This window comes from Mytilus californianus, unplaced genomic scaffold (genome assembly GCF_021869535.1).
Source record: "Mytilus californianus isolate M0D057914Y unplaced genomic scaffold, xbMytCali1.0.p SCAF_1, whole genome shotgun sequence".
NCBI lineage: Eukaryota > Metazoa > Mollusca > Bivalvia > Mytilida > Mytilidae > Mytilus > Mytilus californianus.
In genome coordinates, this window is record NW_026262581.1 from 55933588 (window position 1) to 55959631 (window position 26044).

Consider the following 26044-nt stretch of genomic DNA (forward strand, 5'->3'; position numbering starts at 1 on the left):
AGTCAAGTGCATTTTCGAAAAAACAAAGATCGGGCAAATGTATGATCAATTTATTTATAATTAAATCCCTAAATTCTGAGATACAGATAATTGAGTAATAATGTTTTCCTTCACATATCCATCTTTAGCAGATTCGGATCGCCATCTGCCATGTTTTTTAAACACTCTATCTGATATCCCGGCATTAGCCGCAGAAGATGCCCCTCCCGAACGAAGTGAATGTAATCCAAACTTTTTCTTATCCAATCCTATGGATTCCAACTTCTCCAATAATAGTTCCCTTGCTCTAGTATAAGAAATGTGACCATCGCAACGTAATTTATAAATTTGTAATTTTTTGTAATATGTAATTTGTCGAAAAATAAATTTTTCATCATTAAGATCTATTTCAGATAATGATATGTAATGAGATAACATCTTTACTGGACATGTATTTTTATTAGTTTTTGAAATAATAACATTGCTTCCTTTTCTGTATTTGTCCGTTTTGCTTTTTTCGATAAAAATCGACACATGAGTGACATGAAATTGGACGTCACAGGAACGAATATTTACTAATTCAGAAAACCTCATAAAACCAGCATAACCAATCAAACACATTGTAACAATACGTATATCATACAGATTACTGGACACTCCGAATTTTTCGACAAGTTTACTTAAGATTTCGGCTGTGATCGGTTCTTTCTTATTACTTGGACGAGATAACTGCCTTTTGGCTCCTTCGGCTACTTGTACAACAAGATCAGAAGAACACGGATTAACAAATCCCGCAATTCTATGTGCAAAACCTACTGAATATATAACATCGTCTATCTTTGAAGCTGAACACTCGTTTTGCATTAAATAAATTATATACAAGCTCACATGATAATCACTTGCTGGCATGCTGCTAACTGAATCATATTGTTTACACCACCTACACCAAGCTTTGAAACCATAATTATACTTTTTTACAGTATTTGATGCTTTTGAGTTCAAAACAACTTCTGGCAATTTTTTCGAAAGCTCCTTTAAACGAATATCATTTTCTTTATCAATTTTTGTCCACCTTCCCGTATGAAACAAATCTGAAATATGTATAATAAAAAGAGAAAATAATTTATCTGTATAAAGAAGCTATATCCAAAATAAGCCAGCTTACTATAGTGTAAAGTGTAAATCTTGTGAATTAATGGCATATTATAGCCAAGCGAAATGTATCAGAATCATGTATGATTCTGATACATTACATTGACCTTGAACAAGCAGTGTCATGTAGCCAAATGGCGTATTTATTGATTTTCAATCAGCATACATATTGTTTTTCTGTCCAAGCGGTAGTTTTATTTTTGTATTCTAGTCAATCGACGTACCTTCGATGGTATTCTAGCCAAGCGGCATATCTATATTGTTATTCTAGCCAAGCGGCAATCTGTATTGTTATTCTAGCCAAGCGGCAATCTGTATTGTTATTCTAGCCAAGCGGCATATCTATATTGTTATTCTAGCCAAGCGGCATATCTTAAGTGTTACTCTAGCCAAGCGGCATATCTATAATGTTATACTAGACAATAATGTTGAGTAGAAAATACCTATACCATTACCAACTACACAAAATAAAAAAAAAAAAAAAAAAAAAAAAAAAAAAAAAAAAAAAAAGAATGTTTGTTATGCATTTTTATTATTATTCAAAATCCAATCAATATTAAGTCACAATGCGTACAGCAAGTACGGTGCCTTTAAAATCATCTGAACCAAACAATGATTTCTTATTAGAACCATGAATATAAATGTCTTTAGTATCCTTGAATTCAAGCATCTCAGCCACATAAGGTTGACATAACAAATTATTCTGATATAACAAAGGCCAAAATGGCGCAGACTGCCATTTCGGTACTATAAGAGTACCTGAAGCTTTACACGCAATACAATGTTTAATAACTCTACATACTAAATGTATAGGGGGGACCAACCAATTGTTGTCCTCCTTCCAGTCAAAAGAAAAAGCATCTACACCTGATGAACCTGGTGTATAAAATCTAGAATTAAATAATTCAATTTTCTTGTTATTACTGTCGGCAAATCTATCAACCGAATGAGGTCCATACATAGAATCTATAAATTCAAAAAACTCAACACTGACGCCCCAATCGTCAAAATCAAAAATCTTGCTTATAGCATCTGCTTCAACATTTTTATCTCTGGGTATCCATTCAATATCTATATTAATAGAATTCTTTACACAAATAGAAAATATTGACATCGCCAATTTATGTAATTGCGGTTTACCACTACCTGACTCCACTATACCCACACAATTCTGACTGTCTGTAAACCACTTTAAAACTTTCCCTGATAACTGACCTTGAAAAGTATCTATACATAATTCTATAGCCTTCAATTCCCTCCATGTAGAACTTAACTCTTTCTCTCCACCAGTCCACATTTTATGAAATATCTGATTATCTAATTGACAAGAATAAGCTCCACAAGCAAAACTGCTAGCATCCGAATACACAATTATAGATGGAACCTTATACTCTGAAAAGCATTTCAAATTTAAAGCAGAAATTTCATGTTTCCAAAACTGTAACTCACCTATGACCTCTTGATCCCTCAAGATAAAACTATAGTCCCATGAAACACGTGACTCAATCAATCTATACAAATTTCTAGTCATTAATCTGGTTACATTACCTATGACAGGTGACATAGAAATTACTCTCCCGGTGACCCCGGCTAAAGTGCGTGCACTAACAAAAGGCAAAGAATCCATCACTCGATTAATACACGTAATAAGATCAACTAATCTCTGAGAAGGAACTTGAATACTGTGACTCAACGAATTCCAAATTAAACCTAACCAAACAAGCTCCTGACAAGGTTTCCATATAGATTTTTCTATGTTAACTACAAAACCAGCATTCGATAACGTCTGTGACACAAAAACAGAATCTAAATAGGCAGAATCGAAATCAGAATTTGTACCCATACCATCATCTAAATATAAAACAATACGGATACCGTTTTTCCTCCAAAACTTAACTAGCGGCCTTAGACATTTTGTGAACACATAAGGACTAGAAGATAAGCCAAATGGTAATACTGTAAAAATGTAAAATTTTTCTTCCCATGAAAAACCTAAGTAAGTTTGACAGGATTTTGCGATATCAAAATGATGATAACCAGACCTCAAATCAAATTTAAAATTGAAGCTATTTTTCTCAAAATATTGTAGCGCTACCCTCCAATCTTCAAATTTTATTTTGTTTTTCCAAATATGTTTATTAACTTCCCTTAAGTCTAAAATCAATCTCTTTTTCCCCGATTTTTGTGTCGAAACTGTTAACGGATTTATAACATGAGGTCTGGTTTTAACTTCTTCAATACAATCATTAACCAAAAGATCAGCAATAGCTTGTGATACAAATTCTGCATTATCAATAGCAGATTTATTGTTTTTACTAAATACCGAATCCGGTGTTGTAATAAAAGGTATAGCATAGCCGTTTTCAATAATGTCTAATACATAAGAATTTGCTTCTATCTTTTTCCAATAATCAAAATGTTTTTTCAATCTACCTTTAACAGATTGTACACTAATTGATTGTTCATATTCATATGAATCCAGTTGTAAAGTATTTAACTGTTCTTTTAAATCACTTTTATCATTGTCAACAAAATCAAAATAATACTTATCATTAATATCTTTGTCCGGAACTTGTTGGCTTGTTAAACTTTGGGCAGTTTCGTCTCCAGTGACCCATGGTCTGGCAACCAAAGCAGATGTCTGTGGATTTAGGTCCAGTGTTGTTTTTCTCGTAGGCACGAAAATTACGGTCAGTAGCACTAGTAACAGTGGCAGTAGGTACTGTGCGGGAAACTTCAGGCATTTTCGATCCGTAACTGTTGCCAAACTTACGTTTGTTCCTGTCTTGTTCAAGGGTTTTCTTCGCTTTGAGAGCACGACTTTCTGCTGACCGGATTCTTCTCTCGTCGTCGGTATCTGATGCCAGATCATCCGACAGATACTCCTTGACTGTACCCCACCCGGCAGGGGATTTGTCTGCAATCTTGATGCATTTGTTACGCTTATAAAGTCTTGAAAAAACTTAAAGCAGAACATTCATATAATTTTAAGTTTTCCGGGAATAAAGTTCAGTTCGAATTTAATTCCGACATTGACCACGAGATATCTAGAATCAAACGCGCCACCGAGTCCAGGGACTATGATAAGATCAAAGACATTTGCTATGATCTCAAAGACAAAATCGTCTTTGAGATCATAGCAAATGTCTTTGATCTTATCATAGTCCCTGGACTCGGTGGCGCGTTTGATTCTAGATATCTCGTGGTCAATGTCGGAATTAAATTCGAACTGAACTTTATTCCCGGAAAACTTAAAATTATATGAATGTTCTGCTTTAAGTTTTTTCAAGACTTTATCAGATTTACTTGCCGCTTCTTCTTTTAACTCACGTTTTAGACTTCCTATTCTGCTGTCAAAATAGTCCTTGAAAAGGCATAAGGTTGATTCAGCAACTTCTTTGGCTGTTTGTTGCTCTTCTCTACGGGTATTTGGAATAGTCTCTTCACTTTCAGAATTTTCCATGCTGGGTTGAATGTACCAAATTGTAAGAATTCGAAAAAAGCCTCTGGAACACTTGACTGCAATGACTCGAATGACTTTAACTACTATCAAACCACCCGTGCATGAAATTCTACCCGTATACTTTATATAACCAAATCAAACAGACCTATCTATAAATAGCATAAACACATGTACCTTACCAAACACAACAAACTTGCATCGATATATGTACAACTTTGATAAATATAAATATTTGCAGTTTGTGAAACAGTTTTTACGTGATGATAATCAGCTTGTACCCGGTTATAAGTGGATAGGACATAATCGGAAAAATGTACACAGTAACGCTAGGCGCGGATCTGGCGGGGTTGGTGCCTTCCTTCGTTTAAACCTATATGATTCTTTTTATGTTGAAATTCAAGTTCGGAGTATAGAAGATATTCTTTTGATTTGTTTTAAAGGGAAACATTCTGATTTTAACTTTTCCGTTGCCGTATGCTATTTACCACCGACCGATTTAAGTAGACCCAGTGATCAAGAAAGGTTTTTAAATGACTTATTGCAACAAGTGTATAGTAATCAGACGAAAGGATATACGATCATATGTGGTGATTTTAATGCCCGGTATGGATCAAATACAGACTACATTGAAGGTGTTGATGATATGAAGCCACGTACAACTATTGACACTGCCGAAAATTACAACGGTGATCTATTTTGTGAATTTTTATCACACACAAATTTTGCCATGTTAAACGGTCGAATAGGAATAAACGATTTTACATTATTTCCCCTCAAGGGAGATCAATGGTTGATTACATTTGTGTGCCATATGAGCAGTTAGAATCCGTTTTAGATTTTAAAATAATGAGAATGTCAGATGTAATAAATACTTTGAATTATAACCCAGAAAGCAAACCCGACCACTCGCTTTTATCATGTGAAATTAAATATCCAGTGAATGTGGATGAAATTTCAAATCATAACGCAAACGAAGTAAAGATTAAACGTAATGCGCGCAAGATTCCAGATGATTTCTTACTTAGTGATGAAGTGCGACATAAAGTTCTGGATGCTATTGAGAAAATTGAACACTCCGTATATTTATATAGATCAAAATGTACAAAACGCATATGACGAATTTCATAAATTGATAATGAACGAAATGGAGACAAAACTACCGCTTCTTCACCAGAAAAATATAAACAAACGTTCGAAGTCCTTTTACAAGCCGTACTGGAACCAAACATAACAAACGCAATGGAATTTATCGTGCGAATGCGAAAAGAAATGGTTGAAATTTAAGGGCCCACCGCACAAAAAGAAACTTTTAAAAGAAAATTATTGTACTGAAAGAAATATATTTGATAAACTTAACCGTAAATTCAAAAGAAAATACCAAATTCAAAAGGAAAATGAACTACATGAAAAGCTTAAATCGACAAAAAAACTTGAATTCTGGAAAAGCATTGAAAAACTTGGCATTGCAAATGAAAGGAAAAATCAAATCCCGTGGGAAGTAGTTGACTCGGATGGAAACATTAGCACTGGTGAAAAAATTGTGCTGAATAAATGGAAGTCAAATTTTGAGACACTATTTTCTAATAATTTAAACGAGACTACACCTGAGTATTATGCGGAAAATGACCAAATGAACCTATAAAATTTAAACTGCTTTTACACGGGAAGAAATCGTTATTGCTGTAGAGCAAGCTAAACTTCGGAAAGCGGCTGGATAAGATGAAATACCGGCGGAAGTGCTCAAAAATGAAATTGCAATTGAACTGTTATATGTTATCTGTAACGGCTGCTTTGAACTGGGTAAAGTACCCGAGCAATGGGCCCAAGGGATAGTTAATCCAATACTCAAACCAGGAACACAAGACAACCGACTACCATCAAATTACCGGGGAATTACGCTTGAGTCCATACCCAGTAAGATATATTGTAGTGTACTAAATAATCACCTGAACGCTTTTTTTGAGGAAAACAATATCCTTTGTGAGGAGCAGAATGAATTTCGCAGCAAACGTAGTTGTGAAGTGCATATTTGGAGTTTATTTAGCGTTATTTCAAACAGGAAAATTTCAAAACATTAAATTTTTGTTAGTTTTATTGATATGCGGAAAGCTTTTGACTCTGTACCAAGAAATTTATTGTGGTATAAACTTCAAAAAGAATAAGTGGTAAATTTCTGTCAGCTCTACAGTCCTTATATGAAAATGTTAGATGTACAGTTCGTGTCAATGACAGACATACACCATGGTTTAATGTGGACTGCGGAGTTAAGCAAGGCTGTTTATTGTCTCCCACACTATTTGCCGCCTACATCAACGACCTTGCTGAACGTATTAATAATCTACATTGTGGTGTTCGCATCGATGATACTATTCTGAGTATACTTTTATATGCAGATGACATTGCACTGATTGCTCCGGACGAGGAAAGTCTCCAGAAGATGTTAGATACTGTTTCGGAGTGGTGCTGTGAATGGAAAATTGATATAAATCCAGCCAAAAGTAACGTTATACATTTCAGGAATAAACCTGTCAGTCGATCGGACTTCCCATTTAAATGTTCCGACTTGGATATTGACTACACTTCTTCATACAAATACGTGGGTATATGGTTAGTCGAGCATTTGACTATGGACAAAACAGTTGAGGAACTTTCGAAGTCAGCTAGCAGGGCACTAGGCGCGCTATACGGAAAGTTTATTAGTGCTGGTGGAATGTCACACAGTGTGTACACAAAATTATATTCCACTATTGTAGAACCCGTTTTATTCTACGGAGCAGGCATTTGGGAAACTAAAACATTTTCAATGATTAATTCGATTCAGAATAAAGCATCTAAGTTATTCCTGTCAGCCGGTAAATATACATCAAATACTGTCGTCAGAGCTGACATCGGATGGTCCTTGTGTTTTACCAAACAACGAATATCTTGTATTCGTCTGATGTGTCGAATTACTAGATCTGATGATGTCCGTCTTACCAGTAAGATATCAGCATGGACTGCAAATAGGCGTAAGGGATGGCACTACCAAGTTAGCAAAATGATACACAAGATTCATGCTACGGACATAGTCAACGATAATAACATTACGACAAAAAATGCGATGAGAACAATTTATGAGCGCGTAGATATTGTAGAAAATGACGACTTTGTTAGCAAACTTTTTAATGACAAAAAAAAAATCCAAACGGCAATAAACTACCTACATATAGACTATACAAAGAAAAAGTAGAAACAGAAAAATATTTGAAACTTCAGTTGCCGAGATCGGTCCGACGAGTTGTTGCCTTGTTCCGAAGTGAATCGCTCCCGTTGGCCATCGAGACAGGCCGAGACGCACGACCGCAAATACCAGTTAATGAAAGGAGATGTAAATTTTGTCCGAATGACGTCATAGAAAACGAAAAACATTTTCCAATGAACTGCACTATGAATGATGACTTAAGATATAATTTATTTTCTCGAGCAAAAAACTTTATAGAAAACTTTGATACTCTTGATATTGACAGTCAATTTATCAGTCTTATGAAATGTAAAGAAATGCAATCCCCATTATCATACGCACTTTTCAATTTTTATCGAAGAACAAAGAAATTTATTTGAAAGTTAACATATATTTTTCATAGTTATATTTTTAAAGTCTTTTTATTATTGTTACTATTGTTACGTTTTAGTACAGATCTTTTATCTAGATCCATTTATTTAATATTAATCACATTTAAATTATTTTATTTTTTCCCCTAGAAATATGTTGTTTTATTGTTGTTTGTTTGTTGGTTTTTTTTCTTTTAATCATTGCTAATGTTTTTAAACTGTAATCCTTTTATCAATATCGTCTATCTAATATTAATTAAAATTTTTACTAGTAAAATGTTTTAAAAAGCAGTTTACATAATGTGATAAACAAGTAATTATTTTGGAATTTTATAAAGATATATATAAATAAATCCTCACTTTATTTTTTATATAAATGTACAGTTGTCTGATATTGTTTTAAAGTGTCTCATAAATCTATTCTAAGGCTGGATATTTGATCTCTGTTTTCATTATGAATTGTTGTATATATATATATATATATATATATATATATATATTGTTTGATTAAATATGTGACACTATAATAAAATAATTAATTATTTATTATTTATTTATTTTATGTTAACCTTCAGCTGTACTTTCATTTTGTCTATTGTTTAAGTTGAGCTACTGTTTAAAGGGGCCAACATGTAGGATAAATTTTAATGTAAAGAAAGTTTATTCACAAAACAATTTTCACACTTGTTTTTAACGCCATCAACTTAAAATGTTTTACAATGAATAAACGTATTTTTGGATTATTTAATGATATCAGCTCTGAACATTATTATTCTTTAAAATGAAACTGTTGTATGTGATGGTATAACAAATATTTTTTAACAAATCTTTTAAATTTTTGTGAAAAGAAAGTTTCGTTTTATGTATCGAAATGTGTAAGAAGTGATCATTATTTAAAACCCCACTGGAAGTCCTCTGATAGACTGAGTGAGCATAAAATCATTGTTATCGATAGCCGATGGCAAACAAGTTAAAGGTAAATTATTCAGGATGCATTTCTTTCTTACCAAAATTTTGTAAACGTTGTGCGCCGTTTGTGATCGTTTGCTAAACGCTACAAAAGTAGAAACAAATACAGCGTTTAATCAGTGTTTACTGACCCTGTTTTAACTTAAATAATGCATGCAAATGTTGTTGGTAAACAAACTTATTACAAAAGTTGAAACAAACACATCGTTTAATCAGGCTGAAGTTAGAAACAAATGTAGCGTTTGTACAAACAAACGATGAACGACAAACTGTAGACGCTGTTTTAGCGAGTGCATAGTTTGTCAAAGTTTAGGTAAACTATGCAAACGTATGTTAGAAACAAATGATCAAACCATGTACGCGCTTAGCCGTTTGTATCGTTTGTGTTAGAAAGAAATGCACTCTCAGTAATAGTTATCCCATGAGGACGCAGTGTGTCAGTGTAAGATCACCCCGATGGCCGGAGGCCAGAGGGTGATCTAACACTGAGACGACAAGTCCAAATGGGATAACTATTTTACATCCCAGCTGTTAGATTAGACGAAAAACCATTTACCATACATAAAATCTAGTTTAGAACGCCACACAACCATTATAATATACTTTATATATTACTATATAATATATACCCTTTATAACCCCCGAACATGATGTTTAAATATGAAACCATGTCAACTCGCCACACTGGCCAATTGGCCCTCACTAAATCGCCACTTTCTAAAAAATCGCCCCACTCTTGTTTACTAACTCTCCTCACTTATGAAAAAGGGTAAAATCCCATTGAACATTCAGTCTGACAACTCGCCTTATTTATGAAAAGAGTTAAAATCCCACTAAGTAAAGGTGTGCCAACTCGCCCCACTTATGAAAATATCTTGCTTCCTTTAAATATATTGAATTACAGAGAATTGGTATCCAGTCGTCCTGGTGTAGGGGTATGTGTCGTGGGGTAATATGCTAAAGGTCGTAAGTTCGAATCCCAGCATAGACAATGAATTTTTTCTACTTAAATTTTGAAAGTGTGTCTTTATTCTATCCTTTATAAGAATAATTCTAAGTTTTATTGTGGATTAGGCATTCCCGCCAAAATGTTGCAAAACAAAGGAAAGCATGCAAAACAAAGAAACTTAAGCTGGGGTGATCCGGCTCAGATCACCCCTGGTAGAACAAAGGAGCTGGGATGTAAGTATTATCACCAACAAAAGTTTTACGGTTGTCTACGCTGTTATGAAAACAATTCTATAAAAATAAGGAGTTGTGATATGATTGCCAATGAGACAACTATCCACCAAAGTTCAAATGAATTGGATGTAAGCAATTTTATATTTACTTCTATAATATCTTTATGTTTTTCTACATTCTTTATTATGTATATATCTTTCTATCATATCTCATTCTTTTTAAAAATTATATGCATCTCCTTATCTAAAACTAGTTTGATTACGCATTTGTCTTAATAGTCTAGTATATGATGCCCTTATATATATTGTTACATTCTGCGATATATATTTATTGTTTTGAATTCAAATGATGTAAAATTGTCATTATTTCAAAAAATATTGTATTCCAGTTTTTGTATAAATTAAACACTTTACTAAAAACATTATCTTATTGCATTGAAAGGTTATGTAAAATGTGTATTGTAGTACTCAGTGGACAGGATAAAACTTAACTCATGCCAACTATTTCTTTATTTGAATCAAAGATAAATTCTGTACAATTGTTCTACAAATGTGTAGATCTTTAATATATTTAAATGATGCAGGATATTTCGTTTGTACGATTTGAAAAAATACAGTAAAACGTATATATCATCATCGTTATTTTACCGATTGTCGTGTCTTATTAAGTTATTATTTGAGAAAACATATTTTGAGATCAACCCATTGTATTATCCGCTGTCTATTGTTATTGGTATGTTGCTTGGAATTTGTTTGATTAAATTTATCATTGGGTTGCAGTCTAATTGACGTTATCCTTATACATTCTTGTATTCACATGTTCACGCAGAGGTAACGACCCATTGCTGAAAAAATGAAAACAACACGTTATAAATTTCATCCGTCCGAAGCTCTTTTCTTGATTTACCTTCATCTGGAACGCTAAAAGCCGAATATGTGAAAGCCACGGATGTATAAGAACCGAAACAGTTGAAGAGCTATATGACCAAAAAGAACCTAAAAAGAATTAGCAAAATCTATCTAAGGTCAACATTGCATGAGGGAGTTTAAACCTTCAAAATGTATAAACGGAAATTGTTAGAGAGGTTTGTTATAAATCATGTCAATACCGAAGTAGAGACTACTGAGTTTGTGATACCCTCGGGGACTAATAGTGTAGATATACCGACCCAGTACTGTACAAATCAAAACAACACGTCATAAATGTCATGCGTCATGAATTTATACAATGTGTTCAAAATTTTTGTGCACAAAGAATGAAATAAGAGACAAATATGAACATATTTCATTTGAGGATCTCAACTTTTTAAAAAGTGTTTTTGAAAAAATACATGGTCGAGTAAATAAATATTTAGCAAAAAATGTTTTGTTCAATGGCTTAAAAAAACTTTTCAACATGATTGTTTTAACTAAAGTTATTTTGAGATTTTGAAATATAATATAAATATGAATGAGCAAGATGTAGATTCTTAATGTTCTGGTGTCTTATATAACTACTTGCAATCGTTTATGGCAAAATCGACCATATTACTGTCATTGTATTATTTGATTATATTGGCTTTCATATATTTTTTTCATAAGCAGAGCACTTTCATTGCAAGTAACTAACGTGAAAATAATAAAATTAAAACAACCAAAACAAACTATTTGAAAATGCTATTTATAGATGTTTATTGATTTCTAGTGAGACATCAACGTGACGTCACATGTAGATATTTAAACACAAACTGGGCGGATCTCAATATTTTATTCATCGGTGGATTAATTTCACAGAAGTTTTATTATATTGAACAATCTACTATCTTACAGTAAGTTTGTTAAGTTGAATGATGATAATTGATAACTTTCATAAATATTTGTAATAAGTGCTTTTCTTTCAAAAACAATTTACAGTTGGAAAAAGATCAGGAAGTTCAGTGCATGAGGAAAATCGATAATGTTTATATGTGATGTATCTTAGACATAACATAATGCACTGGTAATTATTGTTCCTGGACGGATTTCCACTTTCCGCTGCTAAATGTATATTTTGAGAAGGTTACCTCTGAGAAAGGCAGGGAGAAGTATGGGATCCAACAAAAATTGACACTAAAGGATTTAATGATGTGCTAAACGCTATTAAAAACGTCACTTCAACAAAAAAGCACTTTTAATTTGAATCGTATGGTACTACATTGTGTTGATAGTTATATTTTATAACCAACTCTAAAAGCTGGGGCTTTATTGCAATCACCTCGTCCGCCCCTCCGTTCTTTTGTCAAACAAATAATTCCGTCACACTCTTCAAAGAAACTACTTATCTAATTAGACTGACTTCATATTTGGTTACAGGCTGGTCATTGATGAGTTGTAACGTGTGAGCACTATTCAGATCTGCCAGATACATATTTCCTGTTCGTATTTCCTATTTGTCGATACTTTGAATTTTTCAATATGCTAAATGAACTTAAAAGTTTTCGTAACATTTTTCTAAAAATCTACAGTACTGAACATAATGATTTCAAATTTTGGCAACAGCTCATTAGTGATAAAACGAGTGAGTACTTTCTGATCTTTCTGATGGCTTCTTCCTATTTGAGGATACTTTGATTTTTTCAATTTGCTGAATGAACTTAAAATTTTTCTCAAAAATGTTATAACATTATATAATATGGTTAGCAGCTTATCAGTGATGAAACGTGTGAGTACTATTCGGATCTGTCAAATACCTATTTCCTGTTTGCCGGTACTTTTAATTTTTCAATATGTTGAATGATCTTAAAATATTTGGTCCCACTTTTTACCGGAAACTACTGAACAGAATGATTTCATATTTGATTAGCAGCTCTATAGTGATGAGTTGTAACTTGTGTGTGCTTTTCGAATCTGGTAGACACCTTTTCCTGTTTTCTTATACTTTCAATTACGAAAAGGATATGCTTAGCACGAAAACGCGTGCATTTTTGATTGCATTTTTCTGCACAAAGTCCTGTTTTCGCAGACTGTTTATGACGTATTTTCTCTAAATCCATTGAGGATGTACTGATTAATATTTTAGTCTGAGAAAACATTTATAAGTTGAATTGGCTCTGAACTAGCTTTCAACTATTGCGAATACTCTTAGATCGGTACCTCGTGATTGTTTTCTTTTTGCTAGGGGTTTTGTGTCTTGTGCCGAATTGACAAGTCAAGCCTTTCAACTGAATGTTAGAGTTTGTTCTTACAAACCTGTTTGTTGTGCTATTACACCACTTTTCCATGTTAGGAAAGGGGTTGATCGCTCACAAACATGTTGGGGCTTTTTATAGCTTACTATACGGTATGTGTTTTGGTAATTGTTGTAGCCCGTACGACCTATAGTTCTTTACTCCCTCTTCCTTTGGTCGCTTGTAGAAGTTGCCTCATTGGCAATCATGCAACATCTTCGTATTATTACCTTGTTTAGTAAATTAAAGGCAATGGTGGTTTACCAATGTTCACATCCATATTTAAGATACTTGTAGATTATCGATGGTTTTTCAAACGAGAGGGTGTTTCCCAGCTACAATCTCATCAAAGGGTGACAGTCCTGAGATGAGATGTGACCGAGAAACATCCTCGAGTTTGAAAGACCATTTATAATCTGTTTATCACTAGTTTGCCTATGGCGTCGTTGATGTTAACATTGACAACGTAACGTACGTCCTTAGTTTCTGACGATCATTTTTAACATCAAGCGAGGAGCATGATACGAAAAATTATCGCATAAAAATATCAAAGAAAATATACACAAAATTGCGATAAAAAGCAAGGTATACAAAACCGCAAGGAATCGCATTTACTCCAGAAGTAGCAAGATCGCGTGCGTCGTCAGGATAAGTGTCCTTCTGCTATGTATGCATGACCCCCCATGCGAATATATGCTCAGTCATAATCAGGAATAGGACAGAATCGGTACCTTTACAGATTAGGATACTCTTCTTATAATTGGCTTTAGTTTAGAGAACCGAAAGGATTAGGGTTAGACAGCGGTAACTGTAGTTAAATGTATCAAGCAGAATATTAACCCCTTTTCTAATCACCCGAAATTTTAAAACGATATATTGGAAGTATACACAAACAAAATGTTTCCGGTAAACTGAATAAAATATCAGCGGGAAAAGGGGAAAGATGATTACCATACAGACTGAATGTTTTGCAAAAAGTAAGATATTTTCATTTGTAAAACAGAGATTTATCTTCGTTTGCTATTCTCTTGATTAAACAAATTTATCGTTAATTAATAATGGCGATATCTTCCCTTATATTTTCGGTTGTCTTGGGTGAACTTACTGTCAAACATATCTGATTAACACCATTCCAAGGAGATAAAGTTTTACACTTTTAGTGAATCCCCGCTTTTGATTTCTAGTCAAATATATATAGTTAATTGAATTAGTTCAATTTAATTTCTGGTAGACCCAGCAATAGTGGATTGTAAGGACCTTAATGTAAAATAGGGAACAAAAAAAAATGACATGTACTTAATGTACATAATTATGGCATTTGTATATTACACAGTTAATTCTAAAAAGCATTATGTTTGATATATTTCCAAAAAGGAATAACTGAATTTGCAATTTTGTACATTTAAGTTATTAACATTTTTTTTATTTGACGTGGCAATCTTATCTTTTCGGATATAATATTTACTTCATCTTCGAAACATGTATGCACATTGACAGGTATATATAATCTGACGAGTATAATTCTCGACACAATCCATATGAGAGGGGGATAGAAGTGGTGTCATTCCGAATTCCCGAAAAAATAAACGCTAAATTTCGAATTCCACAAAAAATCAAGCATTCTTTCCCGGATCCCGAAAAATTAATCATTGATTCCCGAGCCCCGATACGCGAAAATCCCTAATATCCGCACAAATGGAGGCCTTATCCCGACGTCCGAAAAAATGTCCTTCCGCCCCTCATGAGAACTTTAAATATATGTTTCACATTGATTAATTTTAGCTTACGGTGTTTTGGACTATGTAGCAACAATCAAGCAGAACCAGCATATGGAGTATATATCTCCCAGTTATACAATACTCCAGGGCTTGCATTTTTCTATCATGATTTCCTTGATAGAAGACTGCTGCTCACAAGGAAGCTATGAAACCAAAAGTTCCAAGTGGTGAAGATGAAATCATCCCTTCGAAAACTTAACGTACCGTCATTACGATTTGGTTAACTGTTATGGAAAATCTTATTCACATTCCTCTTTTCCTCTAATGTAACCTACCGAATCAGAATGTTTAACAGATTTACTCTTACATGAGCAGCACGACGGGTGCCACATGTTGAACAGGATCTTCTAACGCTTCCGGAACACCTGAGATAAGCTCCGGTTTTGGTAGAGTTCGTGTTGCTCAGTCTTTAGTTTTCTATGTTGTGTTTTATTTACTGCTGTTTGTCTTTTGATCCTTTTTCTGTTTTTGCCACGGCGTTGTCAGTTTATTTTCGACTTATGAGTTTGAATGTCCCTTTGGCACATTTCGCCTATATAGTTGGCACATTTCGCATTGAGGATTGATTGATGACGATAAGTCATTAAAAAAAGAAGCTGAACAAACCAAGGAATCAATCGGTTCCATAAGTTAAATAAAAACAGAAAATACCATGACAAAAAAAAAAAAAAAAAAAATATAACATAAAAAATAAGTCTACAAAAAACTTATCGTTGGTCTTCATTCCAAACAACAGGCAACCAAATTATGATGGCGTACGTAAACATTTCAAAAGGGTGACTACAACATAACCATTAGTAAAACTTGTTTTAATAGCTTCTTTTTAAACGCTCTTGTTCAGCAAGATTAACATAAAGACAACATTGACAGATACTGTCAGGATATTTGACTAGTATGTGAAAAAGGAAATTGTCATGGATTAGATAATTAAGGGCCTTGTTAACAAAAAGTTTTAGAACAGATCTTTCCCTACGTCAGTTTTCTTAATGTCAAAAGGTCGTACATGTCTTTTTAGACATTATGCAAGTTGATGGTTTTAAACTTGTTTTTTTTAAGTATAGAAATTTGGAGATTAGAGAGGAGTTAGAGTTTCCTAGCATAATTATTAAATAGGATTCAATAAAGAAAGAAGACAGTGACTAATGTATTGCGTAAACACATTAGATGAATATATGGTAGAGGTTATGAAGTGGGAACAATTATGAAATGTAATTGATGAAAAACGACGATGACCATTGCTACTTCTATACCGAGAAGTAGATAAATCAATCATTTTCAATGAGCTGCAGCAAAAATTCGTGATAGATATAATATTGTGAATTTGATATGACACCATAGTTCTTGATTTAATGTTCTTCCTTTTGTTTGCTTGAAAAAATCCTAGATTATGATTTTTCGTCCCGTGGAATATTTGGCCGATGAAAGATCTTTCATTGAAAAGGGATTCTTGTTTATCAAACAATATAAATAGCATTATGATTAATGGTTGAACTATTACTTAGTACCGGTTTCTGGCGAATGGAACACCTGCAACTTAATGTTTACATGTTTTGAAGTTTTTGCTTTAACAGTAATGAAAAAAAGATTGATTAAAGATGTCATCGGCGGGTTTCATCTACAACTCATCAGTGACGCTCGAATGAAAAAATTAAAAGACTAAATAAAGAACGAAATGAAGAGCATTGAGGACCCAAAATTCCATGATTATCTTTTATCTGGCATTAAATCAAAAACCAGTACATATATTAATGTGCAATCCTCTTTTTCATTACGTTTTTCCTTTGGGCGAAGCGTGGAATGATCATTATTATTTGATAAATTCCGATATCAGATTTATCAGTTATGATTTTTTAACGATTTTTTTTTCTCATAGTGCCCACATGCCCATATGGCGCATCAAATTGATTGTGGTGCCTTGTTATTTTCCTTGATTACAACAGAGTCGTTTGCACTGTTGGGCTAAAATTGAACTACAAACCATTGAGGGTATCATTTATCTGGTAGTAAGCAGCCTTCTTTTAGAAATATGTTTGTTCGATACTGATACTTAAAATAAGCAGTTGCCACAAGAATTGAAGTTTTTCAAATTCTAAGGTTATCAATCGAATTGTTCTTGTAAAGTTTTGGTATTCCTTTTTATCTAACTCTTTTATTCCCCAAAACAGATTTTGTAAGGTAGTTAATAAAAACCATTATATAAAATTCAAACTTTACACCGATTTAAAAAAACAAATAGATGACTTAACAGTTATAATTTCATTACAGCACATTTCCTTAAATATAGGAGTTGTAAGTTTTATTTCTTTTTTAACTATGTTGCACTATTTATTGCAACTTTTTAAGATCAATCAGATCAACATTCATATAAAAAAAGTAAAACAACAAAAATACCGAACTCCAACGAAAATTCAAAACGGAAAGTCCCTTAACAACTGGCAAAATCAAAAGTTCAAACACATCAAACGAATGGAAAACAACTGTCATATTCCTGACTTGGTATAAAGTATAAAGTAATACACTACAATTTAATTGACTTTAATAGAAAGAATACAGCGTGTAAAGTTAATTAACAATATTCCTCAAACATAAATGCATCAAAATTTTGACTTTTAAAAGAGTATTTTGAAGGAGAGATTTATTGTTAAAATCTTGTATGTATATAATATTAACCCCTTTTCTAATCACCCGAAATTTTAAAACGATATATTGGAAGTATACACAAGCAAAATGTTTCCGGTAATTAATGTACATGTAAAAAATATTCAATTGTTTTAAAACTATATATTGGAAGTATACACAAGCAAAATGTTTCCGGTAATTAATGTACATGTAAAAAATATTCAATTGTTATTTGTTCCATTTAGAAATTTACACAATGGCAACAGCAAATTTGGAGGAATGTGAAAATATATGCGTGGAATTGTTACATTGCACACAGTGTGAAAAACGGTATGATCAAAGCTCACATCAACCAAGAATTTTACCTTGTTTGCATACAATCTGTACTGATTGTTTGATGAAACATTTTCAATCGAATTCTTTAACATGCACGGTGTGCCAAAAATCAGTCGACATTAAAGATACATTTGAATCATCGAAGGATACATTTCCAATCGACTTCACCATAAGAGATCGAATAGAATTTATAGATACTTTAAATGAAAACAAAAATAGTATATGCGACTTCTGTGACGAGTCGAACACTGCCACATATAGATGTAAAGACTGCGAAAGCTACATATGCAAAACATGCATTAGATTTCACAACAAAAGCAGTAAATTCAAGAATCATGTTACTTGTAATCTGTCGGAAGCACTTGGTGTTTCTGAATTTTCTCATGAGGTATTTTGTACCAAGGATGGCCATGAAAACAGACCACTTGATATATTTTGCACAGGGGACGGTTGCAAAAGACCCATATGTTCTATGTGCTTCTATAAAGATCATTCTGATTCAGGAGACCATCAGGCGAAGAATGTTCAAGATGTTTTTATATTGGAAATGGAAAGAATATTTGATAAATATAAAGAAACTGAGGAATTAGGCCATGGAATAAGTGAGGTGCGAAAAAGAATCAAAGACGAGATGTCTGCCATAAAACATATAAAGGAAACAGAACAAGATAAATTGAATGAATTTTTTGCCCACTGTCATAAATTACTTGAATCAAGACAAAAAGTATTAACGCAGAAATTAGACACCGAGATTGAGTTAAAGTGTAAAGCTCTTGCTTTACAAGAAGAGGAAATCGACAGTTTTCAGGATAATATATTGACATCAAAAGTCTTTTTACAGCAATCTTCATTGTCAAAGAATGCACCTGCCTTTTTAGCATCAGTTTCCTCTGTCGACAAACAGTTGGACAAAATTAAAGAAACAGAATTTGGCAGACATTCTACGCAAATTGCAAACATGAAATTTATCGAAGACAGAGAACAGTCAGAACAAATGTTTGAACATTTAGGAATACTCATGACAACGACAGCAGTGCCCTACACATCTGAAATAGAAAATCCGAAAATCATGTACGCAAAAACAAATGGTATGTTTGAAGTTCGCCTGAAAGACAATCGAGGTAGGCCGGTGAAGGATCAAAGTATCTACATGGAGATAAGCTTTTCGGACGAAAATCAACATAAAACTTTTCCGTTCAGTGACACTGTGTCTGGTGCTAATGGTTGTTTTAAAGCCATATGCGTACTTAACAATCCAGGAACATATCAAGCTGATATCGTAATAAACGGGGCAACATTCTTTAAGATAGATAGGATTTCTTGTTTAGGATATGGTAGGTATGCTTATTAAAAAAAAAGAAATAACAAATAACACAATTCCTTGAACACACTTTTCCTTATCATATCAATAAAACATAAGCACTAAAATTGGTATATTATGTGTATATGAATTATCAGAAGATAATATATATATATATAATATAAAATAATATTTGGAAAAGGTAGAGAATGTGTAAATGGTACATTGGATCGGGACTAAACAAATGTAAATTAGCGTTAAACTCCATTTTAATTTCAAATATTATTTAAATCTGTTTTAATCATTTGATTAATACCCCACATCTAAATGACTTTTAACGTTAACTAATGTTTGTGCAAAACAGTCTTTGACACGATATGACTTTACGACTATAGGTGATAGTTAAGACAATGTGTAGTACAACAACTGTTCAGCCATTACATTTAATTTACAACTAACGTATTTCCGCCCACGGCGACGTCACTGACAATACGACGTCGACAATGGACAAGTACAATAGTACGTACGTTATGTTCCCGCGACAATCTCAACAACGACAGACGTTCTCCAGCGAATAGTTATATGTTTCATAACGAATAAAAACTGGATATCGCTTGATATCAACTCAAGTTATTTACTATCAATATAATAATAAACGAGCCTTGTGGCGAGTTTATTATTACTATTTAAATTAAATAACGAGAGTTGATATCAAGCGATATCCAATTTTCACGAGTTGTTACACCTATTTCTGGTCTACTCTTTCATTGCCCTACATTTAAAATTCATCAAATTGTTGATCTATTCTTTTGTTCATACATGTATGACGTCATATATCCTGTTCCGACGTCAACCTTCATAATCAGACATTGATTTTTTTTGTATGCGTTAGAATGTCAAAAGGAAAATTTCAGCTCAAAATGTGAGTATTTCTGAAACTGACATTATCAAGATGCTTGATTTCTTGATTGACAACATATTTGTTAATTACGATTGGAGGACATGTTTTTCAACAACAAAATCCGGATTTCCATTAGAAAAAACTGTGCTCTTCTTCTTTACGACTTGTTCCTTTATTCATATGAGGCTGAATTCATACAGGAATTTATTAGGAAGGAAGAAAAGAAGTTAGCAGTATCTTTTAACTTTACTTTCCGCTATACAGATGATGTACTTTCACTAAATAATTCAAAATTTGGTAACTATGTTGAACGCATCTATCCAATCAAACTTGAGACAAAGGATACAACAGATACGGAGGGGTTCATGTCACTCAGTCTTTAGTTTTTTATGTTGTGTTTTATGTACTATTGTTTGTCTGTTGGTCATTTTCTTTTTTATCCATGGCGTTGTCAGTTTGTTTTTGAATTATGATTTTGAATGTCCCTCTGGTATCTTTCGCCTCTCTTGTATATTATTAAAGAAATCGCATATGTCCGTTGCCATAGACGAAATGTACATCGTCGTAATCTTTAAAACTCATCAACGAAAAGCCAATGGAAATGTTGTCATATGATGTTATTTAAGCAAATCAAATTAAGTTTTTTTTTCGTATCATTCTGCGAGAAATATCTCTCCATGCAAGAAATTGATAACAGGGCACAACCATAAGATAAAGTAGTTTATATGGGCCGATATTTCGTCAAAAATGAAGCCGAACATTTTAGAGTTACAATTATGCGGAGGCAAGTTATTGTTCTTACTTCAGTGTGATTTCAACCAAAACCTCACTGACATCGTTTAAAACAGCATACACTATGTCCAGCGTCCTAAACCAGTTGGCTAACTAGGCTACATAATATAGACATATACAAATATAGTCTAGTATTTCCAACACAATAAGTGCCGTATTTTTGTTTGTTTGTTCAAGTTAGCGATTATCCTATTGGTACATGTTTCACCAACTGTTTTTCTTATGATAAAAATAAGGAGATGTGGTATGATTGCCACTGAGACATTTATCCATCAGAGTTCAAATGACGAGAATGTCAGCAATTATAGGTCACCGTAAGTACTCAACAGGCCTTCTAAAAATTTAAGTTAGACGGATCTTTACACAGTTTGGCGACAAAGTGTGATTCATAACAATACAGGAACATGTCTGATATTAAAGGGGGCACAATTATGCTAAATGAATACGTACAACCTGACGATAATCTTCATAAAATGTAAGAACAGTATCCATGTTACTTTTTTTTATTTGTTTCAGGGGAGTTGTAAACTATTGCTCTATCTTTAATGTTTAACAAAGAACATCTTCAGTAAAGTAAAGTTTCATAATATTCCCTCGGAAATGTTCAACTTGCAAGGATTTTACTGTTTTTTTATTTGAACTTTAGATTTTTAAGTTCTCCTAATTTTCTATCTTGTGTTTTACGTACTATTGTTTGCCTGGCTTGTTTTTGTTATAAATCATGTCAGTTTCGTAGCACTGACTACTGAGCTGATGATACCGTCGTGGACGAATATTTTACCGTTTTGTTTTTTTTTATTATTTTCGAAGAAACAATTTAAAGTCGTGAAATAAATAATAAAACAATAAGCCATCCAAGTGAGTTATGGTGATTGTTATGTCATTTACTTTTTCATATACTAGCTAGTTCTATGACAAATATAGTTTTTTTGAAGGACCAACCAAAACTGTTAAATCATAACGTTTCCATCTTCTGAAATTAAATAGACAGATGTGTAAAACTTGATATAATACAATTGTTTGAAGAAACACTTTTTAGAAATCCTTTCTAAAGGTTCATAACCTAGTGCCCTATGCAAGTTGCACAATTTTGAGGTATGGCAATTTCATCTTGCAATACCGTTCACTCAATCGAGCCTTGAATGGAAAAATTAAAAGAAATGAGACGGTATTTACATTCCTTTTCTAAGATGTGTCTGGGAAAATTATTTAAGTTGTCTGCAGTAAATTTTGCATGAATTGATTTCCTGTTTACCAAATTTTCATGAAATATAAAACATTGAAAAAAGAAAAAAACTATCCACTAAATTTCAAACCAAGTATACCTTGTATTTAATTAGTAAAACATTATATTTTCATTACAGATCCAGCAGAGAATAGTTCAGATTTTGTATCCGAGAACCAAATAGAAAAGGTGAGATCAATTCCAATATTGCATTACTGTATGACCTACACTAAGAAAGGGAATGGAAATTCGTATATAAACATACTAGGTCTTTTTTTGATGACTGTATGTTGACCTCTAAGTGTATATTTGTTGATTCCTGTCTCAAAACGGTTAACAAATATCAAACGTATTACACTTTTATCTGTTTTGTATGGTATGCATGCAAGGGCCATTTCTTGCCTCCTTGAATTCGAAAATAAAAAGTTTAATAAGGGTAACAAAATTAGTCTTCAGAAGTTCAAAAAATACAAGTTTTTCAGACATTTGTTTCTTATATTTGCAGTAAGGCTTCAAACTTCTGGTAAAAAGTTCAAAACTATTAAAAAACAATAAAAACCAAATTGTGTTATTTGAGATCTTTTGAAGAATCTTTAGAAATGAACCAAAACTTTAGCCGAAAAATATTTTTTGTTGCAATATATACCTAAAACATTTAAAACATTTATTCTCTTTATGAACAAACTTGTCAAGATTATATCAGCTTGTTCATTTTTCAATAAATCTACATAGACTAAGTATTGAATGCCCTTCAATAATTTTATCATTTCTATAATTTTAATGCCACGTTATGCCAAATGACTCCTTAAATACCTTCTCTTACTTAGTCGGTGACCATATGATTCTTTTACATAACTAAAACGGAATAAGAAGAACAAGAAAAATTTTACGAATATGAATTGGAGGTATGAAGATGTTAACGTTTTTCGACGATTTCATGTGCTTTCTATACAAATATTCATTTATTGTGAAAGTACTCATTCAATGATATATCAGACAATAAAAGAGATTTTCAGTTAAAGTTCAACGAGGATAAAATGTATGCACATTTTTACCAAAGTCTGTTACATAGCACATTTGCTGCCCTTTGACATTAATGCAGATAGGAATTTTCACATGTGATAATAGTTATGAAAGGTACAAGAATTATAATTTAATACGCCAGACGCGCGTTTCGTCTACATAAGACTCATCAGTGACGCTCAGATCAAATTGGTTATAAAGCCAAACAAGTACAAAGTTGAAGAGCATTGAGGACCAAAAATTCCAAAAAGTTGTCCCAAATACGGCTAAGGTAATCTATTCCTGCGATAAGAAAATCCTTAGTTTTTCGAAAAATTCAAAGTTTTGTAACAGGAAATATATAAAAATGACCATATAATTGATATTCATGTCAACACAGAAGTGCTGACTACTGGGCTGGTGATACCCTCGGGGATGAAACGTCCACCAGCAGTGGCATCGACCCAGTGGTGTAAATAGTTATCAAAGGTACCAGGATTATGATTTAATACGCCAGACGCGCGTTTCGTCTACATAAGACTCATCAGTGAAGCTCAGATCAAAATAGTAATAAAGCCAAACAAGTACAAACCACATATGCCCATATTAGTGCTAATCAGATGAAGTAGTACAGATAGACTGAATCATTACCATCTTTCTTTTGTTTTAAACAAATGCTACGTGTGTATTTTACGATAGTTATTTTAACAAGTATTTAAAATATCAAATGTTGTTTTAAGGAAATATCTGAACACCTAAATGTGAGTGGGAGTAGAAACCTTCAAAAAGAGGAAACTGAAATCACTAAAGCTCCCTCTAATGTTAAACATAACTATCATTCTGCTGACAAGAATAAAAAAAAGTTTAATCACAAAAATATTGAACTCCGAGGAAAATCCAAAACGGAAAGTCCCTAATCAAATGGCAAAATCAAAAGAACAAACACATCAAACGAATGGACAACAACTGTCATATTCCTGACTTGGTACAGGCATTTTCTTATGTAGAAAATGGTGGATTGAACCTGGTTTTATAGCGCTAAACCTCTCACTTGTATGACAGTCGCATCAAATATCCATTATATTCACAACGATGCGTGAAAAAAACAAACAGACATAATAGGTAAAAATGTAAAATGTAAGAACAGTACTCCTCTTAAAAAGAAAGGCAAAGCAGAAGAGAATAAAGATAAAGGGACAGGAAGATAGCAAGTAGACGTAACAGCGTATTGAAATTTTTATTTCAGAAAGTATATTAAATGTGTAAACCGCTATAGGAAGTAAGCATGAATGTGCAAATTATTTGCACTGGAACTGTTATGAAACAAAGCAAATCACTATTAAGTTCGACGGATGAAGTAATTTTGCTATATTGAGCTGAATGACAAATGATGGCCTTTGCCCCACAGGCCACCAAACAACAGAGCAATGATAAAGAATGGAGTAAAACTTGTTACTCCTTTACGTTTTTCGTTTGAAGTCAGCAATCTAGTCTCTTTTTTGAGCTTTTGCAAGAATTTTAATAATAGAAGGTCGCAACTTACTATAAGGAAAAAACGAAACCAAGTGTCCTTAGTAATAACATTGACCAGGACAAAAGACTAATGGAGTATATCCATGTCATGTCATAGATACCTGCGTGTTGCTCAAACTTTAGTTTGCTATGTTGTGTTTTGTGTACTATTGTTCGTTTGTTGGTCTTTTTCTCTTGTAGCCATGGCCTTGTCAGTTTATTTTTGACTTATGACTTTGAATGTCCCTCTGGTATCTTTCGCCTATCTTCTACGGATATGCTCTTTATTAAGAAAAGGTGGAAGAGATCGAAAGAACAATTAAAACTCATAAGTCGAGGAGAAACCGAGGACACTTTGGCAAAACACGAAAACCGACTACAGACAACCAACAGTCAACATTATACGAACAAATACCTGCTTTTTCAGAAAGGGTTTTGTCAAATACATTTTATAAATCTGAACAAAATCTTATTGATAATTCTAACAGAAATACATGTGATAACGTCGAAGTTGTTTTTGTCAGATCCTTTTTATAGGTACTTGTTATATCTTATAAAAAAAAAGTTGAATCACAAAAATACTGTACTCCGAGGAAAATTCAAAACGGAAAGTCCCTAATCAAATGGCAAAATCAAAAGCACAAGCACATCAAACGAATGGACAAGAACTGTCATATTCCTGACTTGGTACATGGAGGAACAACTTTTGGAATTCCAATTGAAGTGCATAACAAGCACTCCTGTATTTGAGTTGGTTATAAACGTATGATATTAATTTTTATTTTGTGAAGTTATTATGTTCATAAATGTATGCAATTAATCCTTTTACAATCCTTTTACATTTCCTGCTTTTAGAGCACTGACGAAGTTGTTTATGAGACATTTCACCACAAAGGTGGTAGGGAGTTCCAATGCATTTATGTACATGGTATGAGATTTTACCTTGATGAGTGGGCAGCTAATGAGGTAAGAAAAAAAACATAAATACAGAGTTACAAGAAGGAACTAATTTTAATATATATGTGAAAACTGTTGTACTCTCCAATTTCTTGTGGTTTA

The 26044-nt window shown here is 33.0% G+C and overlaps 1 protein-coding gene across 5 annotated transcripts in view; it reads left to right on the forward strand.

The window, feature by feature from the left end:
* Window positions 1–12034: 12034 nt before the first annotated feature.
* LOC127721855 (protein PML-like) overlaps window positions 12035–26044 on the forward strand; it is a 243072-nt gene continuing 229062 nt past the window's right edge. For all 5 annotated transcript variants that reach the window (XR_007991500.1, XM_052228672.1, XM_052228665.1 and 2 more), the window contains exons 1-4: window positions 12035–12143; window positions 18163–19587; window positions 22611–22660; window positions 25841–25951. Coding sequence is in view for 4 of the 5 variants with exons in the window: in XM_052228672.1 (XP_052084632.1) it covers window positions 18174–19587; window positions 22611–22660; window positions 25841–25951 (1575 nt within the window). In the remaining variant the exon portion in view is untranslated. The remainder of the gene's footprint in view (window positions 12144–18162; window positions 19588–22610; window positions 22661–25840; window positions 25952–26044) is intronic.